The sequence below is a fragment of the Aulostomus chinensis genome, chromosome 23 (genome assembly GCF_037954235.1).
Source record: "Aulostomus chinensis isolate RoL2024-O1b breed Wild chromosome 23, RoL_Achi_v1.0, whole genome shotgun sequence".
Lineage (NCBI taxonomy): Eukaryota > Metazoa > Chordata > Actinopteri > Syngnathiformes > Aulostomidae > Aulostomus > Aulostomus chinensis.
In genome coordinates, this window is record NC_141342.1 from 8,446,284 (window position 1) to 8,464,090 (window position 17,807).

Consider the following 17,807-nt stretch of genomic DNA (forward strand, 5'->3'; position numbering starts at 1 on the left):
GTTTCCTTTTTATTCATTGGCATATGCGAAATGACTTGTATTGTTTAGTATTGTACACACATATTGCTCTGCATTACTGATCAGGGCATTACCCTTGCATATATCTGGTTCCTGCCTTTGTTGTCTTTGTGCATTGTTAAAGGTAAACACAATTCAATTGACTAATAAAGCAGTACAATTGGCTTGGCAAAGTTTTTTTTTTTTACATAATGTTCGACTTCCTTCAAGAGAATAAAGCACCTTCATGAAAACTTTAAGATATGACTTAAAGAGTGCTTGTATCTTAGTAGCAGACGTAAAGTGTAAGAGAGACATACATCGTCATTGCTCTCATTTGCTCATTGTGGACAACTAGTGATGAACCTGGTGACCTCGCTTTCTTGTGTTTTAGCTGGCCATTGTCAAGAAATATGTTTATATTTGTCAGTGTACTAAAGTGACATTCCTCTAGTTGCTCAGACCATTGCTGAGAGATCCAATGTGCTGTAATAACACAATACCCAAAAAGTGTATTTAGCCTTTCAAGTACTAATAAATATGTGCCTTCAGCATACAAAGATGTTTTGTTACCCTCCTGCATTATTTCCTTGTGACTCTAGAATGTAGATATATTTAAATAACGATATCAATCAATCATCCATCCATCCATTGTCTTCCGCTTATTCCTGTTAAGGATCACGAGGGGGGTGGAGCCTATCCCAGCGGCTCGGGGCGAGAGGCGGGGTTCACCCTGGACAGGTCACCAGTCCATCACAGGGCCAACACATAGAGACAGACAACCATTCACACTCACAGTCACACCTACGGTCAATTTAGAGTATCAATCAGCCTCGTCCTCTCTTGATGTCTTTGGACTGTGGGAGGAAGCTGGAGTACCAGAGAGAACCCACACAAGTACAGGGAGAACATGGAGACTCCACACAGAAAGATCCCGTGCTGGAGCCAGGACTGGAACCTGGAACCTTCTTGCTGCGGCGCTAACCACTGCACCACAGTGCCGCCCAGATTTGTAACCAATATGAAAAAAATTAGTGGAATTCATTGACAGTGATGCAAAATCCGTTGTCACCCTCTACAACAGTGTAGATTGTAATGACAGAGTGTCACTGTTTTTTTAACTCAGAAAAAGAAGATGGTGGCTGAAGTACTGTGTCTGCCCCCCGGACTGAAACTGGAAGATGGTTCCACAGGAGTGGAGCCTGATAACTGAAGGCTCTGCCTCCCATTCTACTTTAAGAGACACACGGAACTTATACCCCTGCCCTCCCACCCCTCTCTCTCCTCTCCAACCCTAGCCCCATCTCTCTCCTCACCCTCTAAACCCCAACCGATCGAGGCAGATGGCCACCCACCCTGAGCCTGGTTCCACCTGAGGTTTCTTCCTATTCAAAGGGAGTTTTTTCTTGCCACTGTCACAAATGCTTGCTCATGTGGGAATGTTGGGTCTCTTTCATCTGAATGAAAGAGTTAGTTTCTAGACCTGCTCTTTGTGTAAAGTGCCTTGGAATGGCTTTTGTTGATTGATTGATTGATAGACACCTAATTTGTGACAATAAATCTTCATCTATTAATGAGTAAACCAAAAAAAAATGAATGCAATCTTGTAAACATTGAAATTGTCAATGGAAACAGGTTAAGCATAAAGAAGCACAAGGGAAATGTATTAGATAATAAAAAGGTTTCACATATGAACGTAGAAATAAAATGCAGCCTGACACTGAGTTAGGAAGCCAAACACACAGGCAGCGAACACCATTTCCAGCAGCAAAAACATGTTGGTTCAAGATTGGTTTCAATTGCAATGGTGCAAATAATTGATGTTAGAGATGATAAGGAGAGAGACAAGATGACAAGAGATCGCTAAGAGTTACCGAAGTGAACAAAATGGTTGCCAATGAAATGACTCCAACTTTTACAACCAGACTGAAACAGAAGAAACAGATGATTTCAACACTCTGCTGTCCACTGTCCCTCCCAGAGGACAACTCACAGTGATGACATACAGTTGTTGCTCAGAGGGTTGCGTCATGACTGGATTAGAGTGCATATTTGTGTGTGTGTGTGTGTGTGTGTGTGTGTGTGTGTGTGTATGAGTGAATGTGTGTTGGAAAACACATGCTGTCAGTGTATGATGACTTTTGAATCATTATTTTATACTTTTTTTGGGTTTAACACATAAATTATTCATGTTCGTTGCACTGAGTCATTACTTATTAGTTCAGGACTTATTTCGGCTTAAAATGGGAATGATGATGTCATCATTTAATGTGCGTTTGTGCAGAAAACTGCTGTTACAATCACTTCCTGTGCAGCTGTGCTCATGTACTGAGTAATAAGAGGGGAATCTGAGTGCACATGCACACAAAGTCACACATACACACACACACACACACACACACACAGAGGTCTGTGCAGATATCCTTATTAGGACATTCCATTTACCTCCATTAATATGGACACGCTAAGCCATGTCCCGATCCAACTCCTAACCCTTACCAATTGATGCCTAAAATTAACCATGTCCTAATCTCAATTCAAACCTAACTCTAACTGCAACCAGGAACTCAGAAATTATGTTACGTTGTATGAAGACACACTCACACAGACAGACACACACACACACACACACACACACACACACACACACACACACACACACACACACACAGCACAGCACAGGACAGCACAGCACTTGCTTTTAACTGGAGAATGGCTGCATTGAGTTAAAGAGTAAGGTTCTAGACCTCCTCTTTGTAAAGTGCATTGATATGGCTTTTGTTGTGATTTGGAGCTGTATAAATTATGATTGATTGATTGATTGATTGATTGATTGATTGATTGATTGATTGATTGATTGATTGATTGATTGATTGATGTCATCAAAATAGGACATTTTGTTCAATATTTTTTGGTTGAACAAGGCGAACAGAGCTACAGTAGTTGCCTTGGGCAAGAGAGTGAGAAGGGAAAGAGATGAGAGAGAAGCAGGGAGAGGTAGATGGAAAACAGGATGAGCAGAGGGCATCAGGCACGCTGCCAGCATGCAGGTCTGATATGAAAAATGATGTCTGCAGCTGCAGCTGCAGCGACAGGTGAGCAAGGATGGATATGCTTCTGCATCAGAGACAATTCATCATATTCCCCACAGATGCCTTCTGCATAGGAGTTACGTTCATACATGTCGCCACTGTAAATCATCTGCTGCCTACAACAACAGAGGTTATGTAATAGAGCACCCCTTCAAAACTGCCTGCATCATCCTTCAGCAGTGAAAATCAGAGATTTTAACCCACACCACACCTCACTGACATGCTCTGGATGCATCACAACAAAGATTAATTACTGTGACAAATCACAAGAATTTCTTCCTCCCGCAGTTCAAAGACATGAATTAGGCTAATTGGATACGTGACTGTGAGTGTGAATGTTTGTCCGTCTATACGTGTTGGCCCTGTGATGGGCTGCCCAGGGTGAACCCCGCCTCTCGCCTGAAGGCTGCTGGGATAGGCTCAAGCTCCCCCCCCCCCCCCCGCTGCGATCCTGATAGGATAAACAGTAGAAAATGGATGGATGGATGGTTATCACAGCATGCCTCCACCCCTCAGGTGCAGCCCTATTTTTCTCAGGTGAATTGACCTGTCAACACAGCTGCTGGATAACTTTTCTCGTAGTCCTGCTAACAGACAGACAAACAAACCTAACATCATTAGAATTAGCAGCCTATATTTAGCAGCAGCAATGCAATAATAGAGCGTAGGCTCAGACTGGCCATCAGGTAGTTTTGGCAAATGCCAGTGGGACCGGCCCAGTTAGTGGGCCTCAACGCTGCCAGCACTGGCAATGTGCCAAACAATTTGTGGAGGGAAAAACAATCATGTCCCACTTGATGTTGGAGGAGTTAAAACTGGCATATGTATATTTATGCTTGAAAAAAAATTCTTAGAGAGAGGGTCAGAATGGGGTAGTCTCCATGTGGTGCAGTATCCATACATCCATGTCAGTTGCTTAGCCTGTTTTAGGGTTGTGTGTGTGTGTGTGTGTGTGTGTGTGTGTGGTGGTGGTGGTGGTGGGGTGGTGATGGCGCAGTGTGTCATAATAAAATCAACACAGGGAGCAGAAAACACATTGATCACGGTTTGATTATAATGAGTAAACATTCAAAGACAAAAATGAGTTACTCAAAGGTAAACAACAGCTAAAGCCAGCAATACAATACAGGATTATGGTTTGTTTTTAGCTTCAGTCAAAATGTTCATGGATTTTTGCCATTGTTTTGTTGCTCACTGTTGTAAACTGCCAGTCGCCATTCATTTTCAAGATAAATATATGTAGCTGGCTCTTTCTGCATTCAGGAGTCACAAAGAAGTCATGCAGAAATGACGAAAAGAATCTTCACAAACTCTGAACTCCTATTTGTGTGTACCTAAAAGATACAATTTTTTGTTTGAATTGTCGTTGCCATCGACTGTTCTCTAGTGTAACCATGTGCATTTTTTTGAAATCTTACGGCTGAAATTGTCAATTTCATGTTTGCACACACCCATATTGTGTTCTTCTTTTTTCCACTTTTCTGTCTTACTTGCTCCAAATGGCCTCATTTTCCAGGGGACCATGAATGTTTCATCTGATCTAATCAATCCCCTGCTGTCAACAAAGAGCCACCTCCAGGCCAAGATAAGTCTGTGCTCCAGTGTCACATATAGCAATACTGTAATAGGTTGTAAAAAAAAAAAAAAAAGAGTAAAAACTCAACTAAGAGATGGAAAAATGTGTACCACAAAGAGTTAACTACAACATGCACTGTTCCTGTGTAAGTGTTTGCAGCTGAGGTGTCCTGCAGTGTAACAACCTGTTCATTCACCTGTAAATCTGTTTTATTGCTCTGTCTCCATCTCTTTATGCTTTCCAATCTCTGTCTTTCTGTGAAGTGGTGAGAGAGAGGGAGAGAGAAAGAGAGAAAGAAAGAGAGAGAGAGAGAGAGAGAGTTAGTGATGATGACTTCAAGTTAATTAAGGAGCTACTGTCACTCACAGACAAAGAAGGAGGGAACATTAAGAAAGAAGAGTTAAGTGAAAGTACTGTTGTGAAGCTTGTCGGACCTGTTCAGGCAGATAACAAACACACACACACACACACACACACACACACACACACACACACACACACACACACACACACCTAACACGCTCATGTTTGGGTCCATATGGGATCACATGCTATAGGAACACATACAACATTTCTGTCTCTGTCACTTCCCTTGGTGATCAATGGCGTGGAGTCCCACAAACTCCCGTATACACACATATACAACTGACCTTTGCATACAGTCTTAGTCGGACGTATTGTTTTAATGCTTGTGTGTGTATGGGTGTGTGTGTGTGTGTGTGTGTGTGTTTGAGAGAGAGAGAGAGAGAGAGAGGGCGAGGGAGAGAGAGAGAGAGAGAGAGAGCGAGAGAGAGAGAGAGTGCTAAGTCCAGTGTTAATGCATCCAGCCAGGCAGCACTGACACAACAGAGAGAGCAGAGATAAAGCCGGCTTTGTGTCCAACTCAGGAACTCGGACACAGAGTGGCTGAAATGGCACATAGCCATTGTTCCAGGTTCACTGCAGTCACACACGCAGTGACACACAAGCAGTGACACACACACACACACACACACACACACACACAGAGGTTTAGAAAACTATCCTTAATAAGATCGAAGCGAAGTAAAATCTGGTCAACTGGACGTAAGTTTATCTTGAAGACGTTTCACCTCTCATCCGAGAGGCTTCTTCAGTTCTAGTGAAGAGTGTGGAAACTCCAGCCTATAAACCTACGTGGGAGTGGTCAGTGCTGTTGTGGTGGAAACGACCCTCCCGAGACTCACCTGGTAACATAGTGATCCCCTATGTGGCAGGGGTTTCTGAGAAATTAAGGAGAATCTATAATAAGCACCGCATCCCTGTGTCTTTTAAACCAGACAACACTCTGAGACAAAGACTGGTTCACCCCAAAGATCCCACCCCTCACAGCCAGAAAAGCAATCTGGTATACGCTGTCAGATGCAGTGAGGCCTGCACGGATCTCTACATAGGGAAACCAAACAGCCCCTCAACAAGCGCATGGCCCAACATAGAAGAACCAACTCTGGAGGACAGGACTCAGCAGTTTTCCTCCACCTCAAGGAAGAAAGCCACTCCTTCCAGGACGACCATGTCCAAATCCTCGACAGAGAGGACAGATGGTTTGAAAGAGGAGTTAAAGAAGCCATCCACGTCAGGATAGAGAAACCATCTTTGAACAGAGGAGGTGGACTGCGACATTTCCTTTCACCTATTTACAACCAAGTCCTTTCAAAGCTTCCCCAAAGAGCTCAGCTGAAAGACCCATGTGGAACGGCTGCTGCCAGCACAGCCCATTAGCATCTGAGTGGTCGGTGAAACTCCCTAACGACCACCCCTGAAACTCCCTGACACCGCACAACGACTGTCGTTTGGGGAGGCCAGGTGAGTCTCGGGAGGGTCGTCTCCACCACAATAGCACTGACCACTCCCACATAGGTTTATAAGCTGGAGTTTCCACACTCTTCACTAGAACTGAAGAAGCCTCTCGGATGAGAGGTGAAACGTCTTCAAGATAAACTTACGTCCAGTTGACCAGATTTTACTTCGCTTCGATCTACGATGACCTGGATGAATGAGAACCTACACAGACATCCTTAATAAGACATTCCACTGACTTCCATTCATTTGGTCAGCATAATCCAAACCCTAACCCTAACCCTAAACTACCCTCAACTCACACCTTAACCTGAACCTGAACTAGAAATTCACAAATTATATGTTCCTGCATGTTTGGTCCCATGAGGACTAGTAGTCCTGATATAGTTAGAGTAACAAAAAATACATGAACAGCCTGAATAGTTAGTTCATCTGCTCTAAATGATGAAGCCCACCATGCAGACTTAACAATGACATATCATTAGGTTGATGTGCAAAATCCTGCCCATTTATAGCAACATTAGCATTTAGGTTTAGTTGTGTTTCTGTTCATGTGTCACAGATCTACAGTATTGGCTTTTAGCTCAGCTTTGGTTTACATCAACTATCAACTCAACATATACTATAGAAATCACAGTTGCTGTTTTTTTACAGTGACACTTATTGCAAAATGTGTATTTTGCTTTACAAGTACACAGAAATAGGTGTCTAGAACCCAAAAAAGACGTATGTTTCCCCTCCTACACTTCTTATCTGTGGCTCAAAATTGTACAAAGAACCAGCCACATAGCTAATGGCTAACAGCTAACAACAACAACAACTTCAGCAATAGAGCAGCAGCAAAACTGCAAGAAAATGTTTATGATCTCTAGTGTATCATCAGAAATGATCTACGTCTTCTCTGTCCAGCCTTATGGCCATCATTATCTGCTGTATCATATCTAACACCATGTATATCACGATAAAATCGTGTTTTGACCCATGTATCATGATAGGTATCATATTGTGTGGTCCTTGCCAGTCCACAGCCCTAATTTGCCAGTTGCTCTGTCCATGTACTGTATATGTACAAATGTAATGTGTCTCCCATGTCCCACTGCTAGCAGCAGCTTGATCGTTTCAGTCCTGGAGCCTTCACCTGTGAAAACAAGAGCGAGACGGGGAGGTGCCAGGTTACAGACTCAACCAATGTCATTGTGTCCATTCTGCGTCTCACCTCCACAATGTGTTCAGTGTCCTCTGTCTCCCCTAGACTGCTTACTTAGAGGAAACCTATGCATTTCCACAGCACCGATCTCCAAACATTGAACGCTCTAACCCGATGACCCTAAATCCCACGATGCCCCATGCCTGTGATACCTACTTAAACATCAACCAAGATTTTTCTGGTCTTAACCTTTGAAAGAGATTATTTTAGAAAACAATCTTTACAAGGAAGCTTTTTGAGCAACTTGTACTGTAATGGCACCTGCACTGACCTTAAGGATGCTAGAGTATATGTATGTATTTTTTTTCCAACATTCTCAAATGAAGATAGTCAACAGAAGAGTTTTAACATGTTAGACATACATTCATGTGTAGCAGAGATATTTGAAGTTAGTCCGCGAACAAGGTACCCCAGCTCTATCTTATAATACTGCTCTTTATCTCAAGAGGAGATAGTGAGACGCTCTAACGCTCAGGTTCTGAGCGACTCCGACAAGGGACAAACTGTGACGATTATGACTGGGTCACATGTCATGTAAACTACTCTTGTGGTGTGTTCCTGGTAGTACTTACCACAAGTAGTAACAGGTTAACCAGTGATGGGGTCATATGGGTGTTCCAGGCTCATAGCTATGCAAGGGTGGGGGCCAAAGCTTGCCCATCTGCTCAGACCCCATATGGAAGCTACAACAATTGCTGAGAGGGTTAATTAATGATGGCTCGAATAGCGTGGTGCCAGGCAAAGTGCTCACAACAGGGAGAGGGTTTTAAGAACTGGAATGTTGGAACTGCATGGTCCATTTCTAATGGAAGAAATGTGCCTGGTCAGGTGAAAAAAGCTTTCTTTTACATCATGCGGCTGACGGTGTGGTTATGCGTGTGCATTGTTTACCTTGGGATGAGCTGGCACCAGCACCATGGTAAGTAGGGAAACCAGCAGAGGCGATGTTCTGCAGGGAAACCTTGGCACCTGGCATTCGCATAGATGTTGCTTCAACATGCACTACCTACCCAAACACTGTTGCAGACCACCTACACCCTATCATGGGAACAGTATTGACACCCTGATGGCGGTGGTCTTTAATGCCACCCAGCATACATTTTTCAGCAACGGTTTGCCAACTCAAGGTGTTGACTTGTTCTGCAAATTCCCCATACCTCAATCTGACTGAGAACATTGGGAATACAAGAGGCCCAACCCTCTAAACCCTAACTCTAATCCTGATGGTTCAAGAGCTGCTTTGGGGACACAAAGGGGATCCACTCGATGACAAAGCTTGTCAATGTACAGTATACTGAAGGAAAGATATGAGGTATCGTATTTGAAAAATGTGACAAATCCTCCCAGGGATATCCTAAGGTCAAATAGGGATATCGTTGATGTTCTGTTTTGAGTAAATAGAAGAGGAGCTGGTTATGAAGCATGGGCTGCAATGGCAACAGCTGATGAACAAAGAAGGGTTTTCTGCGTAAGCGTTGAGATAAAGGTCTACAAAATAATACACAAATTAATGAGAAATCTTGCTGAGTTAGACATCGACTGCAAACGGGGTTTATAATAGCAGCGTGAGCACGCATCACTGCCTTCACAGGCAGCAGATTTCTGGGTCGTTATCTGGTGCTTGTGGCCAAACCATGAGTGCTCATTGCTGTTCCATTTGGGTTGCAGTTCACCATGCCAAGTTGTTGGCATTCACCAGAGCTCACTGATACTTAAAGCAGCTGCAAACATCGACTGTGGCACAGACTCCCTCCATCACACACCCTTCCATTTCCTACAGAGGATGCAGTCTAGAGTTGAGCTGAGGACATTCAAAACTCTCTTTCCCCTCTTTTTTTTTTTTTTTTTTTTTTAAACCACCACACCACCGGCATCTGTGGGCGTGTGGTGGGCGTTTATGTATCGCATGCTTGTGGACAGCTGGTGTTTGTTTGTGTTGATATCTAAAGAGCAGTTGATTCAGGCAAGCAAAGACAGCGATGGCTGCAGAGCTGAACTGCACTATTTCAAAAGATTTTTCTCTCGTCTGCATTTTCATCTGAGGTCCTGCCATCTTTTGAAGCAAAAACGTCACATGGCTTGCTTGGTTCTTGCACACAGAGAAACAGTAAGAAACCGGAAGAGAAAAAAGAGGGGTTTGTACAACTTGACTTTGTAGCTTGTGAGTGTGTTAGAGGCAGGCAAGCTTGAGGTTATGACATTACTGAACACACGCAAACAAAAAATGCATCTTGATCAGGAGACAAATGATGTAGATCCTTTGAAAGCCGATCCCATTAAATCAACATTCACACTGTACTGAGTAGGTTGACATACAATATTTATTTAGGTTCACAAAAAAATGATAAGTTAATTATCAGGTAGTCCACAAATATTGTGGGAATGGTCTCATACAGTCATACAAGGGGGGAAACATACATGAGAAACCATTTAGGAACAGGCCCACCCAGAAACGCACAGATTTAACCAAATAAAGTATGAAGCATTGAAAAAGATGAACTGAAACAGTCTAAATAATATCAAGGAACTTGATTATTTATTATTATATCCATAATTTCCCTAATCATCTTTGTATCTTTTAAAAAAGCCCCCCCTGCTATTTAAAATATCTTTGATTTATCTCTTTATTGATTGAAAAAATAATACAAACTAAAAACAGGGGCAGACCCTGCATTTAATATATTGCCATAAATCAGGGTCATCCCTGAACTGTCCCCTCAGCAGTATCAGTGGACCAGGGACTGGTCGAGATTAGAGATCAAAAGGTTGTAAAAACCCCTCTGAGGGGGGCATGTATATCTGAAAGTAGTCTGTAGTGTACCCAAACAGCCTGTGGTGGGCTTCCCCAAGCTGCCCCACACTCACTTTCTTCTCATTCTTTAGTTCCTCTTTTCTAACAAGTCAAATATTCTTTCAGCCAGAGACACCGGTGACACCCAGCCTCTCACCAAACTCCACCCCCTCCCATAAACACATCTCGACCTCATGTATGTTTGCTACAAAAGATGTTACACGTTATGAACACATCATGCAAAGTGGCAATTCTGTTTACAAAGATGGAGTAGTCATGTTTTTTTTTTTCATCTGTATCCATTTTAGCTGCTTTTAACCCCTGCAAAAAAAACCCTGAAGTCCCACCCTCTGTTAAGCCACCCACTTCACCTCTCAACAAAACAGAACGATCAGCATTATAAACAATATTATATTAAACCATGAATAATTTTTCTTGTAATACCCAAAATCTCCAGAAAAGTATACAGTTGTCATCTTGAGTCAAGGTTTAAAAGTGTGTCAGGAAAAGCTGTTGCAGTGAGAATCAGCATAAACAAAGTGGCGGCTGCCTTACAGCCCCCCACCCCCCCCCCCCAAAAAAAAACCCAAAACAACAACAAAAAAACTTTAAAACATGTACTGTGTCCTCAGCGGCAATGGTTGGTTTAAGAAGAATCCCTGATTGGCTGTAAGAAGTCAGGTGACCACCAGGTGAGGTAAGAGAAGTCCCACCTTAATGATGGGGATGATAATATGGAGGCATTTTCTCTAAGCGCTAATGTGTGTGTATCTGTGTATATATTTATAGATATATATTTGTGTGTGTATACATTTTGAAAACAAACTGACCAGCCGCTCTCATGCGTACACACTTGCACTCTCGTGCGTGATGATTTTTCATTCAGTCAATCTAAAACACTGCAAATTCTTGTCTCCTCCTGCAGCACAGATCGTTGCAGAAACACAGAACACCAGTGGTGGGCAAAAAGAAAAAGAAAGAAAGAAAGAAAAAAAGCACCAGCTAAAAAAAAAAATGGGGAGAAAAAAAAGAAACACAAAAATAGAAAATTTGATTTGCTGCCATGTATGTCCTTGAACATCACATAGAATCCTTGGGCGTGACATTTTTTTCTTCAGATTTCTCATTTTTTAGTTCAACAATATTTCTCTTAACTATGCATTCACTTAGGAATTAACTACCTAAGTTGCTCTTTTATTACTATGTGTGTGCGTATCTTTTTCTATTTTTGTATTGACTTTGCATTGGTTGTCTCCTCTTCTTCTGTTTTTCTTGGTTTGCGTGGTTTCCAACTCTCTCCACATCCAACTGTCTTGCCGTGATGTATCAGTTTTGGGAAAAAGTTAAATTATCAAATGATCACCTCCACCCCTGCCATCCGCCATTCATCCCCTGCTTACCCTGCCCTCCCTCCCCAGGGTAGACGGCGGCTTTCAGTCCCATGTGCCCTTCATCTCTCCGCCTCCATTGCTACGCTAGCCTTTTGCTCAGTGCCTGCATGGGGGTTGACGCCCGTGGGCCAGGCAGGACAGGGTTGTGTGGGAGGCTGCCCCTGAGTCCAGAGTCCTTGTGGAGGCTGCGGCACATTAGGTACGTTTGGTGAGACACCCCAGCCGCCAACCTGAGGGGGAGGGGGCGAAGTGGCCATCGATGCCGCCATTGGACTGCCACTGTTGAAGCTCTCTGATGCCTTCAGCCGGGAAAACATGGTCAACGCATCTGGGAAGTTGGGGGGCGTTGCTGGTGTGTTGGCTGGGGTGCACATCTGAGAATGAGTAGGGACAGGGAACAATTAATGCATTTCCCAAAAAGAGGAAAAACTGTTACACAGCTTCCATCAGACATTGTAAGGCCATTAATATTTAACAATTCTCATAATTACATTGGTCTAATGAATGTAATGAATGTCTGATGTACACACCATACCTCGTTCATTCATCTACCAGTCAACGAAAATTACCACCTCAAGTTCTGGGAAAACGTGGCGAGTATTTTGTATTTTCTTATAGTTAAATGTTAATAGTTAAACATTCAATTGACAAAATGTAATACATCTGATGGCTAATCGATCATGCTAATTACAGGAATCACAGAGCAACTAATGATACTTTGCCCACGATAATGATCATATGCTGATTAAGAATGGGGATCACGATGGTCTCATTAATAATCTGAAACAAAAACAAAACAAATCAGTGGGGTCTGAGCTTATTGATACTGATTGACTAGCTAGACTAGCAACAGCATGGGAGCACAGGTGACAGGAGAGTAATAAGCCTATGAGGAGGGAAAGGTGTTCCATGTAAGAGTGTGTGTGTGTGTGTGTGTGTGTGTGTGTGTGTGTGTGTGTGTGTGTGTGTGTGTGTGTGTGTGTGTGTGTGTGTGGGGTGATCACTTTGGTAATAACAGAAGAGGGGCGAGTATGCAGCCCAGAGCCCAAATGAGAGGTGCAGTGATGTTCTCTAATCAGAGCAAGACAGACAGAATCACACGACTTCCTGTTAGGATTTTTTCAGAAAAAGGCTAAAACTATTACAATAACAGCAACACATTCTTGCTTCTATTTTGAAGGCAATATCTCTGCACTGGAAGCGATACAATGCAGACTGGGCTGTGGAGCGATCGACTTTTTGTTGTTGTTGTTGTTGTTGTTGTTGTGTAAAACATAGTATCTATCTTAAACATAATATCTAGATTCTGAATTGTTGGTTATGTCAGTATTTCTTTTAGTCATATATCTATATGCCGCAACAACAGCAATACCTGATCTGTTAAAACTTTATAGTTGTGTTTCCACTATAGAAAAGTATCACTTGCAATATTTATAAACTGCAACCATTTCTTAATCTCAAAAAAGGTATCAATATAAATAAAAATGAGTAATCCCCATCCATAATCACGCTAGAGCAATTCTGTGATATTTGACACCCTACAGACAATCTGATACATTATGGTAGCTGTGCAACTGAGGAAAAAAAATCCCTCCAAAAAAGGCAAAAATCAGGAATTATTTATTAATTTACGACATGGTGCTGTCAGTCTCACTGAATTTGAGAGGCATATACTGTATATACTTGCAATAAATAACTAAAGGGATTTGTTAACAAAAGCTATTTTAAAAATACTGAAATTTGTTTGGATATTGCACAAAAATTACAGTATCAATAGTTACAACCATTCCTGATGCCAATAACAGGAAGAGGGATTTTGCTGCTTAGATGATGAAACCGAAGGTTCAGAAAACTGAATGGCTTGTCCTCTGGCTGCACCACTTTCTGATTTATTGGGATGATTTCCTCTTTTATGAATGCTGGCTTCGTCATCTCCTTTAATACATATTATAAGTTAAAACAGTTAGAAGTTTATCAAATTGTATTGTAGCTGTACTTGTAAAGGGATTAATCTTGCAACTGTCCAAATGGTACTCCACAAATGTTCAAAAGCATGTTTTTGCATGGGGTGAGTATTTGTATAACTGAACGTAAAACTTGGGGAATCCCAGGCTCACTTTGTTCCCTGTACCAGCAACTTTGCTCCCCAGAGGGGTCGACATGATGTTTACATTAACTGCCTGGTTCAACTATGAATCAACTTCCACTCAAATTTAACAGACTAAACTACTTGATTGTCAGGGAGCATTATAGGTGACCAGACTCGGGGAAAGCAACTAAAATTACTGTGTGGAACACACACAAACAAGCCAGATCAGTACACACACTGTTTCTTTTGCGAACCTGCTCCAAACCTTCTTCGTGCCAGCTGTCTTATTATTCTGCTGCCAGGAGTTCCTTTAGTGGCACGCCCCGAGCACACACAACACACCACTGTGCCAAAAGCAACACTAAACCTACCACCTTGGAGCTAACAGGCCATGCCAACAACATGTTTGGTAGCTCAGGAATAGTAAGCCTTCATCATCCTCTTCACTAATACAGCCTCTCACACAGTCCTCTAAGCTCTGCTTCCTCCACTAGGTTCCTTTCATTTGTGACCAGGAAAACAACAACCTACTGTATTCCACAGGTGTGCAGAGGTGGAGCCATGTGTAGCCAAGGGGCTTGACAGCTAAAAATAAGAGCCTGGGCAGGCCACTACGTGACTAAATAACATAAAATCACCAGGCCTAAACAATGGAGGAAAACTGCTTATCAGCTCCCCAGCAAAGTATTAAATAAGATTAAATGTACTTGAATTTAACTGCAGCTAACATGACAGAATATGAGCTTGCATCCAAATCAAGTTTAACCTGTTAAACCCGCATAGTCAATGGTAACAGTTTGTACCAGTACAACCAGATAATTAGCGTGTTTTCAAGATAATTTGCCCTGACAATAAGGCCACAATTTGTGGGTCTAGAACATCAAATAAAGTGGACTTCGATTCTTGTTCTGTTTTTCTTTAGTGGTTCAGCATCCAGCTTATTGGTACATCTCCACCTCCTTCTGCTCTAAACAGGATACCATTGTCACAGACCTGATAGTATTCTCTGCCTCTCCCCACCTCACGCATCAATTTGCACATATGGCTGATGCCCAACACAATGCAAGCAGTAAAACAAAACACAATGGCTTCAAGCATCTGTCACCATGTCTTAATTTTTCCTATCTGGCAAAACTGGTTTGCATGCTCAGACCTATAAATTGTTATTTTCCTGCCTGCAAATGGTTATTTTCTTATAACTGCATTCACCACCAGAGCTCAAAAATTTAATTTTTAATCTTAACATGCCTTTTTATGTCAGGTCTTTAAAAGCTTCAGGTTAAATGCTAGAGTGTTCATTTTAAGGGGTCTCAGGCTCCATGATTCAACCACATAGGGGTGAAATTGGACCACCTTGCCCCCTAAAAGTGCTGGGGTTTGCAGCTTAGTCCTGCAATGACACCGTCCGTTTCTCAGAGTGGTACACTGTTATGAAAGGTGAGCATGCCCACTGCGCACTCTGACAGGAAACGCTGGCTCATGTCTTTGAAGCTGCTTCCTGTCGTAAAGCGACACCCTGGAATGTTTGAGTGACCTCTGCGGTCGTGTTCTTGGCAGCCATCAGAGGAGGCTACAATTGGATTTCTTAAATCTCCAGCTCGGTCTGAATTTGTGCAAGTGGTAGGCAGGACCCAAAACGGCTCTTCTATATCCTGATGAGACAAAAATGCTGACACCTACCATTTTTCTGCTTGTCCTTAAACACCTTTGTGTACTCATGCACAGATGAGCAGGTATCACACACCTACAGTTTACTCGCTCATGTAGAGATCACACTTTCATTTCTACACTTGGTTCCAAACAGTGGGAAAAATGTGAGGCCGATGACACAATGGCTGTACATGCTTTTGTTGCACAATTTGATTCAACACCAGCCAACACACTTTTGTGCTTTTCAGTGCGAGGACCTTAGACAGAATCAGAGACACAGACAGTAATGACCCCAAACAGAACAGGATCTAGTCAGAAGACACTGGCAACTGTCTTCTGTGCCAGGCTGTCTGACAGAGGATCTGACTGCTGCTCACAGATTAGAGAGCCCAGAACTGTCAGTGATCACGCTTTAAAGCCCTACTCCTTAGTATGTGAGACATGACATCTGAAATTAGTAGTATCTGAAATTAAATCAAGCCAAACTCTCTAAGAAAGGACATTGTGTTTTCAAGGTTTTCAAGGAGTGGTGCAAATCAACAATATTACACTACATGATAGTCAAGGGTTATCTTTCTCAACAAAGTAAAGAACACAACACCAAAGGTCTACATGTTGAGATTAAAACCCTCTGGTGCAGCATGCTGAGGAAGTAGGTTACTGTGCATTTTCCTTTGGTGTGTATTAAGCAGCCTAGTCGCAGATTAACTCTCTCTGTACCAAGGCGGGGACAGACAAATACTGCAGGAGCTGTTAAGATCAAGCAGACACTGAGATTCAATTCTTTGACTAACCTGAGCACAAGAGGATTAATATTTCATTGATAAGTTATTACCTGTTTGCACATACACACGTGTGTAGTTGCATCACAAACACTATGTCAGACAGTGTACTGTGTCTGCAAATGCTGGCTAAAACATGCAGAGAAAAGAAATATACTGTATTATATATGTAACTGCTGTATATTTTGTAAGTGCCAATTCAGTGATCGTAGAAGTAAAAGCTTGTTGAGGTACACTGAGGTTACAGTGACACAATAAACATTCAGACTCAAAACCATTGAGTTGTAAATTTGGGAAGAGTCAGCTGAGTTCAGGGAGGTCTCACCATTCCCTTTAGAGCATTTGCTCAAGATATACAGATGGAGAGACAGAGGGAATAACAGGCAGCGACAGGGAGTTTGTGTTCAAAACAGAGCCAACAGAGAGATGTTGCCATGGGAATGGTTGTTAGGAGGAAAGAGTACAGATCTCCTGTTGATGGGACTGGACCTTGTGGTCACAGTGGCCCGGCTCTGTCCACCCTCTCTTCCAAGTCTGTTTGCTGAGCCCAGCATGAGGAACGCATGGCTGACGGGCAGTGACCACTCTAAACATGCCTGGCCTGGGCTGTGGTGTGGTTCCACAAACCTTAAACACTCCTCCACTTGTAGGCGTGTGTGTGTGTGTGTGTGTGTGTGTGTGTCCACAAACAGATGAGCCTGAGTTATTTCAAGAGTAAGAAATACTGAGTGTGTGCTCGGCTGAAAAGAGAAGCTTTCTATCCTTTAACATGCTTGTGCAGAGGGTCCACCTATATCTTGTGACCTCAACTGACCTTCATATAACATTAGACTGTAGCTTCCCCTTCATGTTTCAGGCTCTCTAGTTGTTTCATATGTTTCAGTTAAATTTAACAATATGTTTGTTTGTATTGATAAAATGAAGTAAATAAAATGATTTTTTTTAAATGCCATGATCAAGTAATACTTATCAAGTTATTGTTAGGTTTCAAGACATTTTGGGTCAGTCTGCACCAAAAATAAAATACATGAAAAACACAGGGGAAAATAGCAGGCTGACAGTTATGTACAAGATTGTCTTGTTAAATGCTGTGACATAACTGTTACAGTGATATTACATCTAGCGTAATAATATATTATTACGCTAGATGTAATATCACTGTCACAGCATTTAACAAGACAATCTTGTCAAGTCAGTTTTCAAAGACCCTTGCTTTGTAGCTTGACTAGTGACAGGCCAGCACCAGAAATTGTAGCTGATTGATCAAGTTTGTTGACTGGGTGTCTTCTTTTTCAAAATGAATCATCACTAACTATTCTAAATGACTTCATCACAGTACTTGAAGCGAATTTTTCTCAATTCCTTTCTCAAAAAGTGTTTTAGTCTCCAAGAGAGTTTGAGTGGGTGGGTTGTC

At 42.3% G+C, this 17,807-nt stretch overlaps 1 protein-coding gene across 1 annotated transcript in view; it reads right to left on the reverse strand.

Annotated features, from left to right (window-relative positions):
- Window positions 1-9,997: 9,997 nt before the first annotated feature.
- Window positions 9,998-17,807, reverse strand: part of ubald1a (UBA-like domain containing 1a) — a 28,050-nt gene continuing 20,240 nt past the window's right edge. The window contains exon 3 of the mRNA XM_086194709.1: window positions 9,998-12,246. Within this exon, the coding sequence (XP_086050835.1) occupies window positions 11,932-12,246 (315 nt within the window). The 3' untranslated portion in view covers window positions 9,998-11,931. The remainder of the gene's footprint in view (window positions 12,247-17,807) is intronic.